At 40.5% G+C, this 17,423-nt stretch overlaps 1 protein-coding gene across 1 annotated transcript in view; it reads right to left on the minus strand.

Moving 5' to 3' along the window:
* Window positions 1-17,423, minus strand: part of SPAG9 (sperm associated antigen 9) — a 61,794-nt gene that overhangs the window by 38,668 nt on the left and 5,703 nt on the right. The window contains exons 2-3 of the mRNA XM_082294213.1: window positions 16,413-16,533; window positions 5,471-5,541 (exon numbers count right to left, since the gene is read on the minus strand). Of these exons, the coding sequence (XP_082150339.1) occupies window positions 5,471-5,541; window positions 16,413-16,533 (192 nt within the window). The remainder of the gene's footprint in view (window positions 1-5,470; window positions 5,542-16,412; window positions 16,534-17,423) is intronic.

Raw genomic sequence — 17,423 nt, forward strand, 5'->3', positions numbered from 1 at the left:
GCAGCTTGGGAAGTAAGCCCACTAACTGCTTATCTGCAATAAAATTTTGAAGACTCACTCCAAAATCACTGGGATTTGAACCAGATGACATCCAAAAATCTTTTCAATCTAAATGACCCTCAAGCCTTGGCATATCCATGAAGTGCCATTCTGATCCAAAAACGTGTAATGAATTAATGCACTAGAATTCTGAGTGCTCAAAATCTGATTAGAAGTTCAGCTGTTTTGAGATTATTCAGCTGTCAAAATAAAAAGGTTTTAATACTACTGACATTTTAAAAATAGACTTAAATGGATTGAATTGCTCTCCCCTCAGTACAAGATTTTACTGAAGTTATGCTAGAGAACAGATGATAAATAATTGACTATGTCTACCCCCTTTCTCTTCAATACAAGCTGCAGTCAATATTTAATCATCCTTTCACTACTGACAGCTCGCTCTGCTGCCCATGAAGTCCGCAAGTATTTTGAATACAACCAGTTGTTCCAAGAAACACACATCACAAACACAGAGCACTTCAGCATTGTTGTAATTAAACACATTGCTCAATTACCATTAGCTGAGGGGATTAAAGATAAACTCAGAACTTGGAAGAATTACCTTAATTAACAGCATTTCACAGTTCAGGTGTTAATGATTTTAGGGCACATGTGCAAACTGACTACAACAACCTTTTAAACACATTACAGCATGAACATGAAATCCATTCCCTTTGAATGCAATGTCTTTCCATCTCAAAAAAATACTCAGATTGATTTCCTCATATGGCACGTGACAAGTTTTACAACTGCAGAAATATTATAAGGTTTTTCTACATCTTAAGCACTCAGTAACAGACAATGAACATCCTGGCACTCATTTCAATTTCTACTCTTACAAATATAACCACTCCCAGTGTACACAAGCCTAGCACTTTCCTTGTCACAAACAAATGTGGATATGCCATGTTGGGGATATTGTTACCTGTACCTTTGCCTTAACCAGGTTGAGAGCATCTCCTTTATACCTTCCTTGCTCTTTTGCTCCTCCTTCCTTTTTGTGTCACTGCTTTAGCTCCCCCCAGGCAGGTTTTAGTAATTCTTTGGCTGTCACACCAGGCTCAGTGCTACAGCCCTCACTGCTTATCCTGCACATCCAATCAGGCTGGGCACAAGCAGCTCCTCCCTTTGGGAATGTGCACCCAACTGCGTGTATATAGATCTTTCTCTGTCCCATATAATCTAGATTTACTGATGTAACAGATATTTCTAGAATCTCCTTGATTCAGTATCAAAGTCCTAAACATACTTCCATGTACCTTTTTTCCTTGCGGGGTTTGTGGTTTGTTTCTCACCTAAGTAAAAGCACAATTTCCACTGGAGAGCTTGATGCATCTTTATCCACACACAAGATGGTGTTGCTGGCAGATACAGTAATATGTGAATATGTTAAACCCAGGTTTTATAGATCAAGCTGTTAACACTCAGCATAAGGCTTTAGAAAAAGTATTTACTTGAACAGATATCCAAAGTCTAATCTCACAGACAATGTGACAGCTGCCCGTGCTTAGCTGTAACTGTAAGCAGACACCTCCACTAGCCTTCCCTTCCTGTCCCCTGCCCAGGGACTTGCTGGGGATATGTTTATCCTAATGAACCTGACCAAGTCCATTCCCACTGCCAGAGCCAGGCTCACTGTTCTGTCATGCTGTATCAGTGCAGAACAATGAGAAACTTCCATGGCCCAATTATGCTTCATTAAACTAAGCCCATATTCTGTGTGTCAGGGAAAGATATCGAACCACCTCAGCCTGGTGTTTCCAAAGGGAGAAAAATAATAACTTCCTTAAATAGAGAAAAAAGAGGTTTATTTTGGAAACCTGTGCAGAGAGAGGCCACAGGTATTACTCAATTCTCCAGAAGATGCTCAAGTATTGCTTTGCCTCAGTTTCCCAACTGAGTAATAAACATAAAAGCCTTAGCCAAGCCTTTAAAAAGCCAGTGCCATAGTTATGAAGTTATGCCCTTTAACTATGCAGAAAAAAGAAAGAAGGATCCTTTACCTCCTACTCAGCAGGCAAAACCACCCTGAATGGTTTGCTCTGAAAGACGTACCAGTAGCAGTGCATCATCTCAGCAGCAAAGGCAAAAAAGCCCCCACAGGTACACAGAGCAGACAGGCCTGCTTTTATCCAGGCACTAAAACAAGCCAGATCCTATTAAACAGAACAGTACTTGAGATACAAGAGGCAACTGATAGAATTCCTTTCCAAGTCTAGAGAGCAAAGATCTGAAGATTTTTGTGTTAGACCACTGTCAACCATTCTGCTTTCCAGCACACTGCCCTTGGCTGTATGATTGCTTCCTGCATCTGGTCCTTTACAGTCACAGAAAAATGGAAACAAGACTTTGCATAGTTAGGTTCCAGAAGTTCCACCTCAGGAACTCCAGCACACCGCTTTGGCACTCATCTCATCCAGGTTGTTAGAGCAGAGTATGATCAGCACAAGATCAAAGCCCACTGCAAGCACAGGAAAGACAACGAATCAGAGCACAGATGTCAGAACATGCTCAGACTGTTCCATCCATTCTGTTCTGACTGAACATTTTATCCTCTTGACTACCTGCTACACCCCACCTTCCAAGCTGCCATCTCAACTGCCCAGGTTCTCACACCCTAATCCATTTAAAATCAAGCCAGTTAGCCCAAGTACAGTCTTAGTGGGAAGGAGGCTTAATGGGATGTCCTGCACTCACACCAGCCAGCCTACCTCCCTCTCCAGAGAGCAGCAAGACAGAGGCTGATTTAACAGAAGGATGATGGAGGATAAAGCCTGTCCCCAGAGCCCTCCCAGCCAGGGCAGCCCTGCTGTCTCTGCAGCTGCAGACACCTCACTGCTGGGCAGGCTGGTGCTGGAGCTGCAATGCAGAGCCCTGTCTCTGGCAGGCTGAGCTCCAAGGAGAACTCCCAGCTCTCACCACAACACACACACTGTGGAGAGGGATTGATTCAGCTCTCTGCTTCACAACCCTAGTGGAACTCCCCAAGGTGACTTAGTTTCAGTATGTCTTGGTCCATTGGGACTGAAAATGGGTGACATTCCCTGGGCTGCTGAGCCAGCACCTCTGCTGGGCAGTGAACTCCAGCAAAGGCAGGTAGGGAGGGCTGAAAGGTGGGTATCATGAAGGACATGGATACAGAACCTAACTCAGGTCAGGAGCGGCAAGAGAACGACATCCAACTCTGAAATACTCATCTGTGAAAATAAAGAATAAGGGGGAGTGGGAGGTGGAAGGAAACAAATACTGAAGACTGAAGAGAGAAAAATTGCTAGAAATTAAGATTGCACAAAATGCAGTCACATTGCATCTTTAACATGACATCTGTCAAAGTAAGCACTGCCAACACCTTAGAGCTAAATTTTAAAAAAATGATCTTTCTAATGCTCTGTTCATTATTTGGTCAATTGAAAGAAAATCAATTGCCATTTCAGTAAGTACCAAGTGGATCACTTGTAAAAACAACAGTGAAGCAGACTCAGAAGGAAAGAAGTATCCCTTCCTAGTAAAACATGGAAGAAAAAAGTTTCAGAAACAAGTATTTGATAGAAATATTTGATCCAATAAACCTGATAAACCTAAATGCCAAAAGGAAGTTGGATACCTGCCAAAATACGTTGCATTAAAAGAAAAAAGTTACTACACAGACCTAAAGTGTTAGAATTAGTTGGGAGAAAGGGAAGCAGGGAATCACAAAGGGAATGGGGAGATGGGCATTATTATCAGCCAGTCCTTTCCAGTTCCCAGCTATTTCAGTCCCTGAGCCTCAAACATGCACCAGATACAGCACTAAAATGCTGAGATGCTCTGTCCTTAAAGGAGGTGCATCTTTGCAAGACTCAAAATGGTCTGGAAAACAAAGAAAGAAGGAAGCAGTCATACTGAAAGGGAGGAGTACAGAAAACAGGAGATCCGATTTTAGGAGAACAGAGGTATGGATATACCATGGTGCACTACAAATTATTTCTTTATGAAGAAAGGACAGTCACCCCAGTAGTAGTAAAGCCCAAGGAAACACCTCTCCCTACACCAAAGAGAGTGAATTTAAGATGTAAAAGCATTTAATAAATTGGAATCAAACCAGCAGAGGCTGTTGTCCACTTTGGAGCAAAACCTATGTAAAAAGATATTCAGAACATGTCATTAGCATTTCATTGAATTAATGGTGCCCAATACATTTAGTTTAATCTTGAACTCTGTGAAACAGGATTCAATAAAAACCTGCCAGTTCTATTGTGACAGATCCCACAGGCTCCAATTACAATAACCAGAACTCTGCAAGCACCCAATACACTGAAGTACTTCCAGTTCAAAAGGATGCCAAACCTCAGCTGGCAGCATTAAGATTTGTCACTTCTCATTCTACTTAGATTTCCAGTTTTCAACAGATGTTCCCTTCTAAAGCAATTATCTAGTAACAAATGTGATTTTAAAAATGCTATGATTTCAGTAAATATATGAATATTTTTATAAGCTTCAGAAGTCTGGTCACACAATACTTGAGCGCTACAGACTGGTTGTGGTTCCAAGTCACTTTTCAGCTGCTGTCAGTATAAAGCACCTGAGATCGCTGAAAGTATTTAGGATAACCAAATCTGACATCTGCATCTGCTTCCCCTTTCCCCACATGGGTCTTTTTGGACTGGGAGCAGTCAGTATGGCACTGCCCTCTTTGGTAGGTAGCAAGGATCTAAAAACAGCTCTCTAACCTTCCACAGGCGAAGCAAGGAGAGTAAGGAGAAGAACTGTACTCAGTAGTGGGACTCCAGATTAATCAGAATACTTCAAAGCACCTAGTGACTTCCTCACTAAAATATGTATATGACTTAGGCAGTAAAACATCCCTGCATGGGAAAGACAACCTGCTACTGAAAACTAAAGTCCTGTTTTTATGCTTTGGACCTAACCTAAACAGTGTGGCTCTTATTTATTTAAAATAACAAATTCAAACTTGTTCCATCTTCATCAGCAAATCCCATTTTCAACAGCATTCAATAAAGTATGGCAGGGAACTCTTTTAATCACAAATCCCAGTAGGCCAGGTTTTGAAAGTATTTGTTCCTTCAATGGTACAAATAAAATCAACACAGAAAATTGATGGAAAGAGTATGAAAATGTAATTTCATTTCTATTTCTTTGAAGCTTATTAGTGTGCTTTGACGAATTGCCTTTGAAATATGGAAGAACAGATTCCTTTTTAAAACTTCTCAATATCTGACAAAGCTATGAAAATGACAAATGTGTCATCAAGCATTGAGAAATAGACACTTAGATGTGAATGAGGAAAACTACATCACCAAATGAAGCCTGGTTACAATTCAGTGTACAAACCAAAACACTCAACAATTTTCCCAATTGCTCACAATGCAAGGTTTTCCACAGATCCACATTTTTACAGATACCCCAAAATCATCTTGGTGTAACAACCTACCTCTGTATGTCTTGAATGAAGTGCATTGTATTCCTTCTTGAGTTCTGCTTCACGCTCCTCAAGTCTGCTAACTGGAAAAAGAAAAAAAAATAGAAGAATTAAAACTAAATTCAGAGTTCTAGTGAGATTGACTTGCCTGGGACTAAGCAAGCAGATTAGAGTATTCCTAGCAGTGAATAACACAAAGCAGGATAAAAAGTATGTCAGTGTTTTTGTTTTTTAAGCTCTTATCACTGAGTTTCCTAAGTCCATCAATAGCAGCACAATCTTGCAATTTGCATTCCCCTAAAAAGCCCAAGTTCTATTTTCCCCTGCTGATTGCTAGGCCAGTGAGAGGGGATTTTTCTGTTCAAGGCCAGCTTACTGCTCACCCCAATCCAGATGGTTTCACATGGAAACCACAGCAAGAGGCAGAGACCACATCACTCAATCCCAGATGAAGCTATGGGCTGCAGCTAAGGTCCTGCATCAGTTCCCTAAAACACATCCACACAGTTTCCAGACTGTGTTTAACCAGGACAAACATAGCCAAGGTATTTGTTAAAACAGGTTCAAGCCCTATGCAGTACAGAAATTAGGGTTTCCACTGGCATTCACTCACACTTCACTGAGCATTAAGGCAATAGATTTAAAGGAAGAAAACATCTAAATACTTCTGTAGGTATTCTAAGAAATTAAAAATACACCTAGCAGATTTAGGAGAACTTTAGACAGCAAGTTCTTATTAGAAAGAGATGGAACAAACCAAGCAGCTCAGCTCATCTGTGCTGTGCTTCAGCTCAGATGAAACTGAGCTGAAACAAACTGTGATATCCCAAAGCAATTAATTTGCAGAAAAATTAACAGCATTCTGAACCATCTACACACAACTTATCCTGTCACTCAAACACAAAGCATTTTTGCTGCTTAGATGTGAATTCCATCTTTTTATTCAGGTATTTTTGAACACAATATTTATGTGACATAAGCATGTGTATCAAATTGTGTAACTGAGCTTATTCTACTTGCCATGTTTAAATACCCCTGGGAAAGTTCAAATCTATAGTTCCATGTTTCCAGAGAGTCAATGCCAGACACACATTATCTGAAGACAAATGCCAAGATCTTCTCTGCCACTTGTGTATTTTCATGTTGTCAACTGGGTCTTCTGAAAATTAGTTCTTGATATACCATTTCTTTTTCATCCATATATCTATATTTTGGCACAGTATTTTATCATAAGTATGTTTCAATGGAAAAAAGTCTTTGCCCAAGTCAAATGCTGGAACCAAAATACATAACTGTCTGCTCACTCAAATCTGTGTAAACATTCTGAACTCCCAATCTAATCTTGCTCTTACAAGAATATTAAGTTCCTTCACACAACCTTTTGCAGTCCACCTATAAATATCTGACCAAAATATTACATCAGATATTATTTATAACATTGCCAGATTGAATGCTTCCATTTCTGCCCTCATATAGAACAGAACAAAAGGTCTTTGGATCAAATAGCAGCAAGTGAGGCACAAGTATCTGTAACACAACATATAGAAAAATGTATTTTACAGCACAATGTGTGCATCTAAAAAATAGGTATTTATGTGATGTAGAACACTACTGAATGGAAGAGTTCAGTTCGTTTTGAGACACAAGTTGTTTTAAGTCGCCTCGTACACTTGAAGTGCAGTTTTATGGAAGCCTTTGGTAAGAGACTACAGAAACAAAAGTCAGAACTTACAGTTATCAAAGTTATGATGTGACAGACCATCTTTTATCCACTATCTTTGCCTGACATCCTAATCATGAGTTATGAGATGTTAAACAGCTGCCCAGCAGAGATACTCAGCAGCTCCCACGTGAGCACACTGTGCCCAGGCTGTGTGCCACAGCTCCCAGAGGATCACCCTGGCAACCTTTCCACTGTGCTAAACTTGCTTTGGGAAAACAGGAAATCAGAAAGTGAAAACTGCACGACTGATGGGCCTCATGTTTGCTGAAACCATCTCCCTCTCCTACCAACAGTGTCCAAGGAGCCTCCCTGCTGCTTCACGCTGGCTGGTGAAGTCACGGCTCAATTTGGCCTTGCCAGGAGCTTCCACACAAACCAGGGTGATGGACCCAATACTATTCAGTGAGCTCGTGTCTAGACAGTGCAGCCAACTCCAGGGATGAATTCTGCAAGTGGATTCTGGGAAAGTACTCAACAGTGCATTTAATGAAGATTAACACCACATCAGGTGTTACCAACACCCTTCTTTGCAGCTGCCCATAACCAGCCTCCAGGAAATCCACAGAAGCATTTCCCACTGTTACAGATAGAGCACACGCTTGCACAGGCCTTGAGGTGCCGTAAAGCAGCACACCACTTTCTCCCTCTGTGAAGAAAGAAATGCTTTAAAATGTTTTAAAATTTTAATGTCCCAGTTATAATAAATAGCTCCTTGAATCAAGTCGTTGAAGACAAATGTACATAGCTAGTGATGCTGTACAGTCAAGGGGGATATCTCCATTAGATCTGACCACTGTTTTCATTAGGTACAAAGGTTAAAACTATTAAGGGCCCAGAAGATGATATAACTGACATTAAGCACTTTCTTCTGGAAGTCATTTCCAGCTGTGCAACACATTACCCTCCTAGAGCTGGAAGTTTCAACCAGAAGAGGATGTACACTAAGTTACATACCCTCAACAGACACCACAGTAACAGTCCTCAGAATTGGTTTTTCCAATACCAGCAGAATGAGACACAGCACCGGAAATCTATTCTACCCAAAATATGCCTCCCATCAAGATAAGATCTTGCCAAAATAACCAACAGAATACACTTTGTTTTTCCAATTAAACACTGCAAGAGATCAGATATTCCCTGAGGATCAGAAATCACCACTGACTTGAACAGAGTCAGAAGAATTTTGAGGAAGACCACCAGATTCTTGCCCCAAATGTGGAGAAACTTAAGTCACTGTTAAAGGAACATTCCTATCAGCAGTAACAGGAAACTAAATAGGAGGGAAAAAATGCCTTTCACTGGCACCCAGAAGCACATTTTAAACTGAATTGTTGCCAGTTCCATTTTAACACACCAACATACAAAGGAGTGGATGTCTGGCCCTGATAACACCCCAAGAGGAATGGAGCTGTGTGCTGGCAGTGCCTGCCACATGCTGGGCCTGCCAAGTGCCAACCAGACATAGTTCCTATCAGCTTGACTTAGGTAACAATACAAAAAGTTCCTCTGATATTTCAGACTTTTTTCCACTAAGATGTCAAATTCTTATGGGTGGATGATAAAATTAGTTTGATAATATACATCCTAAAAGCAAAAGTATCCATTGTCTCTGTTGCAATGTGTCTTTACAAAGCCATTACAAAGCCTTGTTACATCAAGGAAGATCTCACATTCCAAGATTACACTGTTTAAGATAATACATGTGCTAAATATAACATGCAACAAAAAAGTTGCACTACTCACTCTTAGAAGCTTATGTGGCAAAAAAATATAAAGGTCTTCAAGCATCATAAGTGTGAGCGTAAAATGCAAATATTCTAGTGCTTTTAGGCAGATGAGAAAGTATCCCCCTGGAACATCACCACCAACTCAAACCCAAAGCCTCCTTGCAAACTTCTCCAGCACTGTCAATGTTGTAACACCTTTAATGACCTGAGGTACCAATCTCAATCAAAGTTCTCTCAAAGAAAACCAATTAAGCCTAAAAATGGGAGATTTAATATAATAGTAAACTAGAGAAACTGGAGTTTCTGTCTCCTGACAGCATTATGAGGAATTAGGCAGCTAAGCTGCCCACCCTGCCTGTTTGAAAGTCAGAGCTTACCTCCCAAGTCTGATGGCTTTTACCAAGTTTGGAACACCCTTCATCTGTATGTTGTCCTCTGCCTCAAACTCCTGATAAGCCTGAGGGGGAGAAAGAGAAACAGACCTGCTAGAATGGCAAATCCAACCAGTGTGATGCCTTCAAGAGGAATTAAAAGTTCCTCCTACACAAGCCAGGACAGAGATCCAGCTCATTAAGGAGCCTTTCCTGGCACCAGGACTGTCTGAAGACTCTCCTTGGACAGCTTTCATCCAGCTCCATCCTTTAATGCAGGTCCCCCACCAAAGTTAAGATGTAGATCCAGAAGGACCTTATGACCTCCTAAGTAGTTGCCAAAGAGCACACACATCACTCATGGACTGAAAAGAGGACTGAGCTATCAAACAAGTATTTAACCTGGAAGTGGTAAGACCTGCAAATCAAACCAGCACAGAAAACTGATTTGTAAAACAAGTGAAAAATTCAACCCCTTGGCAAGACCAACATCTTCAAGTCGCTCTTACACTGTGAACTACAGGTCTAGATCTCAGTTTAATAAGTAGGGCACTCGAAATTATGAAGATAATTTAGCTGTCAAGAATGCTCTGTTGATAGGAAATATCAACATATGCAGCAGCAATGGTCTTATCCCTGACACTTCTGGACTGTTCAAGTTTGCACTATGTCTCAGGCACACAAAATCCCTGCAATTTGTTACCAAAAACCCAACAAAAAACTCAAAAAAAACCACCTCTTTAAACATTCTGCTACAACATTTAATATGAAGACAACCACATGCCAGGACATTCTTCACATAGGTTGAAACTCAATCAAGAATATATACAAGAAACTTCTATACAAAATCAAGTCAAAAATCCAACTCCTTGCCCAGTCTCTGCACAAAGAAGTGTTTCACTAAGAAAACTTTTGATTGACTGCTTTGCAAACAGTGGGATGCTCCATTTATATGTCTGGCTATTGAAGCAAGTCCCTGCCTGAGAAAATCCACATGAAGTCAGTGTGGACACAGAAGCTTTAGCAGACTGGATTTGTTTTTAAAGCCAGTGAAAACTCAGGAATGTAAGATTCTAAGAGACATTTAAAGTCATTTTCTTACTTACTGCAATATTTTTAGGAACAGAATCAGTATAACAACCAAACTCCAGCACATAAACTACAATACTCCCTTAATTTAAAAACACACATGAGCACCTAATTATACACCAGTGGATTTCAAGCTACTCTCACCACTTTTGCTCAGGTATATTAATAGCCAAGTTTAAAGCAGACCAATCACTGCTCTAATTTCCTGCTCCATTTTATTTTAGCCTTGAGTCCTGTAGCTCAGCTTGGTGCAGGGCTCTGGAGCCAGCTGTACCCCCTGCTCCATCTAGTGGGCTGCTGGCTCCCAAAACCACACAGACAGCGGGTGTTTGGGAACAGCATCAGGCAGCCAGGAAAGGCACTGGGAAATGCACAGTCAGGAGGAAAACCTCCCTTTCCAGCACACCCTGATACTCATAATTCTCCTTACAGAAGGATTTTCCAGGTGTAGTGACTGATACCTGGGGCACAGTGTAGCAAAGGGCAGGGGGAATCTGCCTGCTAAACAAACCTGTGATGATGGTGGACATCATCAGAGACGAGGAACGTCCACACTGAGAACACACTGGCAAACATTTCAGTTCCACATCTGCTAATCAAGAAACACAAGAACTTAAGCCATTCTGTTCCTCCTTTGCTGGAAATCAGATTAGTTCTCCTGTTGTCAGTCTGTGAAAATGAAGTAGGAACAATCCAAACCCCCACTGAACAAACCTGAACTTTCCAACTTCTTTCCAGGATCTATTGAAAAGATTCCTTGTATTCCTTGAGATAAACACCAGTTGAGCCATCCCTAGAAACAGCATTTACTGACAGAGGTGTTTAGTTATTCACATCACCATCTGTGCAGATACACAAATCAAATCTCAAAACAATTTTCTGGGAAGTTTCTGTTTCTATTAAACTTCACAGCTGAAATTTCACATCAGAGTCTCCCTGTTAAACTACAGATCCACATGAACTGCATGATATCCCATGTACAGGGATATCTCAGATATTGGATGCCTTCAGATTATCTATGAGAGGCTGACTGCCTGGGTGTACATTACAGCAATGCTGGTGTCCTGAGAGCTCAGAGGAAAATCAAATATCAAATAACATCTGCAGAACATTCACAACAAAACCTGGTCTTGCATTTTCTCTTGAAGCCAATGGAAGCAATAATTCTATTTGGCTTCTGAGGATAACAAATGTTTTTAGGTCAGCTGCCAAAGCGTTTGTCTCATATCCCAAATAAAACCTTCAGCAAGCAATAGCTGCTCAGTGTCACCTGACAGGGGAAATACCATCATCCCAACAGCTGTGTCACAACATTTACAGCTCCAAAACCCATGAGTTGTTTCTTGGGATTATACTTGTTTGGGGTTTGGTTGTTTGTTTTGTTGGGTTTCTTTTAAAAATGTCATTTTCCCCAAATATAATCTATCTTGAGCACAAAACTCAGGTTTGATAAACTGAGGTATGTGGATATATCTGTTGCCTTGTCAAATGCAGTTTGTTATCTTGGTTGTACTTTAGCACTAGGCAGATCCAGAAAAGGAGCCAAATCTTTCAACTCCCACAGCCTACCACCTCCATCAGAAAGCACTTCAGTCATGCAGACACTGTTTTTCAGATTCTCTAATAAATAAGTTACTCCAAGAATGATTCCTCCAGAAAGCTTATGCCAAAGCTGTTCCATTCCTGTAGTAAGTCAAAACACACTACAGTCATCTTTTACTCCCAAAAATTTAATTAACTTATAGCTTGAAATACATAAAGAAAACTGACATTCCCAGAAAAAGAGGCAAGTAAGCAAACTAAAATAAACCTCTGTAGGCCCCCCCACCCCAAACTCAGTGGAACATCACGTGAGCTCTGAGAAGATCTTATCCCTTCCTGTAACTGGAGACTGAGCACTATCCCACCAGTATCATGTGCCTTCACAGAGCACTGCTGGACAAACGAGCTGCGTATTGCTGTTACACGTTTTTAACAGCCCTCTATTTTCCAGGTCCAAGGTTGACATTTCAAACATTTTAATGCTGCAAACAAATTACAAGTAGAACTAGGGGGTGTCACAACAGCAAAGACTTTAAATAATGTGGAAGTCAGGTATTTTCAAGCTCTTGTAAGAAATGTTTAAGGCTATATCAAAGACTAGCATTGGCCTCAGATACACACCACTGCAGAACAGAAGCATGTTATTTATTGAACACCTGGCATTGTCATGTTCACAGGTGCCCTCTGCTGCTGAGAAGAAGAAAAAAATTACATGAATTCTAGATAAGTCATAAACCCAAAAATAGACGTTTGCCGACACTCTGTAAAAGCTTTACTAAAGACCCACAGCAAGAACTTCTAAAAACTCTGCCTGTATCAACATCATTCCTAAACAAATCCCCAGGACCTTTGTGTTATTTAACTTGCTTGACCTTCCACATGGCACAGACCCCAAGAGCACAGGCACTGCCTTTCCCCCCCTCTCTGTCCATGTACTGCTGAGAGCCAGAGCACATGAGGGACAGGGGCAACTCAAAAAAGTCACAGCCAAGAGCAGCAATGCAAAACAAGATGAAAAGCTGGATCACAAGCCAAGGAGCTTCACCAGTGCTGCACATTCCTGTGCTCAAATAGAAGGCACAAATCCTTACACCTCTGCTCTCCTTTAAGCAGTTGTAAAGTTTAAGAAAATACCCCCGGATGCCACATATTGCACCATTTTTTGGCAGCAAACTTGACTTAGGCAACCACCCATCAACTACCCAACTTAGCCCGTCAACTACCAGGACTGCATGCTACACATCAGGCAGGAGTGGTGACTCCAGTGCATCTGCTCCCACCACTCGGGATTTCATCATTAGCTAGGCTCACAGTCCTCCCAGCAGCGTCATGCTGTCATCTCCCCCTCTTTCCACTTCCTCCTAAAAAAGAACAGAGCACTTCAAGGTAGTTCACTCATCTGGCAGCAACTGTCTCCACTTCTGATGCAGAGAAAAGAAGTCAGTGAACCACAGGAACTTAGCAACTGGTTGACAGAAAATAACCTCCTGATTTCACTTCTGTAATTTCAAACGGCAGCTTTATTCCAACCTAACTGGTTGAATACATGGCTATGGATGCAACTCCACAGGGTCAATTTAAGTGCTAAGAAATACTCTTTTTTCTTTTGATTTAGTGTGACAGTCACTTAGACAGCACAAACAAGCCCTTACAATTCAGGGCATAACAACCATAACTTCTTGAGCAATTTTTACTGGCACACAGGTTTAAGCACATATAATCAAGCTGAACTCAACCATGTAACTTAAGAGATGCCCCAGCTAACAAGTCTTCACTAAATGCTCAGCACTGACAGTGTTCAAGAGAATGATTCAAAACTTTTTAATGGACAAAACTTGTTCTCACAGGCTTTGCTTATTTGAGGAAAATCACAGAGCACAGGCAGCCACAAGAAGCAAGAAGTCTTGCAGCTGAAGTACGACACGGAACCACGTTTTACCTGTTTTTCATTCTAATCTATTAATCATGTCATGAACTGATGCTGTGATCTCAGACTCTGCACTCCAAAGCCAGGTTTTATTTGCTTACTTGCTCTGTGCCAGGCATTTGCAACTCCCATTACCAGTGATAACACTGCCACTGTTTTCAATGTCGACGCGGTAACACAGTTGGCAATACCAGAGCCTAATTTAGATGCACAGGCAGTACTATAGGAAGTAGAAGAGAAAAAGAAATATAGCTAAAAGACTTGGAGCTGAATTAAAGTGACACATCGGTGATTGGGATCATACAACATGCCAGGTGCCTGGTAATGCAGTAAGGTTAAGCTGCTTCAAGAATATAGACACTTGTATGGTTTTCATACCTTAGAAATACAGAGCACTAAAAAAACCAGTTCACTTGCATAATATTCATTAGATGTTCAGCAAATGTGGTTATGTCCCCTTTGATCTTGCTCTGCATCAGCAGCATGTCAAATCTTCCCAGCAGCCTTTCATGTTGTCCCAGACAGCTTATCAACCCCAAGCATAAGCAAACTCTGTGTTCAACCCAGCCTGATTGTTTCTCCAAAGATACAATTTTGCCAACACAGAAAATTTTTCTCCAATAAAAAGACTTTTTCCTCCAACAAATAGATTTTGGAAATGTCTAAAAGCCATTGTTCTATCACCAGAGCTTTACGTAGTTATGATAACTGTTTTTAGCAACATTACTTCTTATAAAAAAGTAGTTCTAGCACCCCTCAGTGCTTCTACTGGAACAATTGAGTTTCTTGGGCAAATGCTTTCATTATTATCATATATACACATACACACAATATATAATTAAAACTTTAAAATCATACATATATTTGAAGGCTTCAAAGCAAAAAGAGAATTTCACTCCAACAGACTCAGAGAGGAATATAAAATGTTGCTATCAACACACGGTAAATGTAACTTCTATTAGAGAAACTCCAAACTCCAGGTATGCTGCCACATATATTGCCAGAAATCCAACTGAATTTTTCCTTTTTGTGCAACCACTTTGTCCTTTGGATTGCATTAACAGAATAAAGCCATGACCTATAGGATACAATGCAATCTTGATCCATAATCTTGTTGTCAGAGACCAGGGTCTCCCATGAACGAGTTGTTTGGGCTGTGGGTTTAGAGCACAGGCCTTCTGGAAACAGTGTCTTTGTTACCAAAACAGACCACTTAACTCCTGCTACAATGTTTTCTTTTCCCTTCTTGTGCCGCTCTTAAACACACACCCACCCCCATTCCCAAGAATCACAGCGTTTCTGGTACAAGTCTCTACTATCTGCTTCACAATTATCCATTTTAGCCTGACTTCATCTACAAAGAACAATCCTAGGAAATAATCACCCTGGTCTTTGCTAGGAAAGATTGCTTGAAGTGTTCCTTCATCCCTGCCTGTACAGAATATGGGAATATTTGAACAGTGGATATGAAGCAGGTGATGCCTCTAAGATTTGCCAACACCATTCTAAACTGTCCAAATTTAAGTAAAATTCTGCCCTAGATGCCACCTACATTCATCTTAACACTCTCAGACACTCCTACCCTGCTATAGGCTCAGTCATGCCACTGAAAATTAAACTTTACACCAACAGTGTTAGAGCTTCAGCTGGAGAAGAGCTGTAACAGGCTGTTAGGGGCAGGAAATGTGGCTGAGCAGAAATAAAGGAAGAAAGAATAGTGGAAAGGGGCTATCTTGACGACTGGCACTGCTTTTAGAAACTGATCTTATCTCAGCCTTGTCACAGTCTCACTTTACATTCCTGCAGGACCCAGCAATAAAAGCTATATATTAACTGATAAACACACCAGTCTCACATCAACAGAGGGTGGCTTAGAAGCTCCAAGTAGAAAAGCAGAAAAACTGATGATGGAGTTTCATTCAATGACTCTGTGGCTGGATAAGAAGCAGCCCAGCAGAATGTCTACACTACAATATATGTAACTTCAAGCGTTTCAAGACAACTGATCACTCTCATCTTTTTCCAAAGCTCCCATAAGTTGTTTTTTTTTTAAATTACATAGAACATCTCTAAAAAGGGAAGTGTTCCTCCTAAACTCTTTTTCTATAAAAACTAAATGCCTCATAGAAATAAATAATTCAGCAAAAATTAAATAAAAGTTAATGAGAATCACCATCAATGCTCTTCTCATCCCAGCTGTGCTTCTAAACCCAAAGATTACCTTTATTTTAGCACAGACAACTGTTCAGTAGAAAGAAAATAGTTTATTTTATCATCACTAACAAGGAAGTAATCTAAGCATCTCCTGAAGAAGTTGCTAAATGTGAAAACAGCACAGTCTAAAAGGCAAACAATACAAGCAGGATACCAGAAGAATCAGATCACAAGTCACAAGCTCGTATCTGGTTTGTTTGCCTTAATTCTGAAGAAAACAGACTTGCACAAGAGTTAAACCCAGTTATCTGTCCAAGTACAGGAATCAGAGGGCACAGATATTTAGTGTATTACCACTTTACAGAAGAAAACTTAAAATGCACTAATATCACTTACAGGGAGTGCACCGTATCTTACTTACTTTGATCAGCATAGTTTTTTGCTTTTAGTTCAAGTTGCCGAGTTTGTGACTCTAATGCTTCCACTCTGGTCTGTAAGTCCTTTTTCTCTTGTTCTTGAGAATCTTCAAATTCAATGAATTTCTAAACAACAACAAAATAGTCAAGTTAGACTAAACAACTAATTACAGGTTTTATAGTAGGTAGGAAGCAACACAGCAGCCCTTCACAGCCAAGAAGGTGCAAGGTGGTTTCCAAAACAACTGAATAGATCCACAAATAGATTTAAACACAAAGAACTATTTCAGTCCTGGTCCATCAGTCAAGCACCCAGCCTAGGTTATACTGTGTAATAACTATCAACTGAGTGCCAGCTACTCCAGAGAACCTGCTGGGATTAACATAAATATGAATTATTTCATTATTGTCTAACTTAATGTACAACAACTGCCATCAGTGCACGTGAACACAGGGAGTCTTGGTATCCGTAGTTTGAACGATCATCAGTGAAGTTATTTTCACCCATAAGTCACAAAGGTACAGACACTGCAACAGGGACACACCAGCAGTAGTGCCAACCAAAATTATACGATATCTTTTCCATTCCCACCCAATTCTGCTATAAATTCTCACAGTCTTCATCAAATCCTTAATAACCATCTACTATCTGTCAACTGCACAGAAAGCTCTGTGCTGATCACTGTCACTTTCTGTTACCTTGGTTTACAAACTTTGTGACTCCCAATACTATGGAGTCCACTGATGAATGTATCAGTGTTTACATCCCCTAACCTAAAATTACCAACACACCATTATAGCAGCTTTAATAGCACTTTTTTTTTGCTATTTATCTTACCAAAAAAATTAAGAAATTCAGCGTGTATTACTGGCACAAAGAATGCTTCTAATAGCCAGAGATGTTTCAGGTCATGCAGTATTCTGTGCTCTGCATTGCAAGAAGACAAGGCCACCAACACAAGTAATGCAGAAGGCTCACAGAACAGGAAGAAAAAGCAGACCAGAAACCTCTGCAG

The sequence above is a fragment of the Coloeus monedula genome, assembly GCF_965178545.1.
Source record: "Coloeus monedula genome assembly, chromosome: 19".
NCBI classification, from domain to species: Eukaryota; Metazoa; Chordata; class Aves; order Passeriformes; family Corvidae; genus Coloeus; species Coloeus monedula.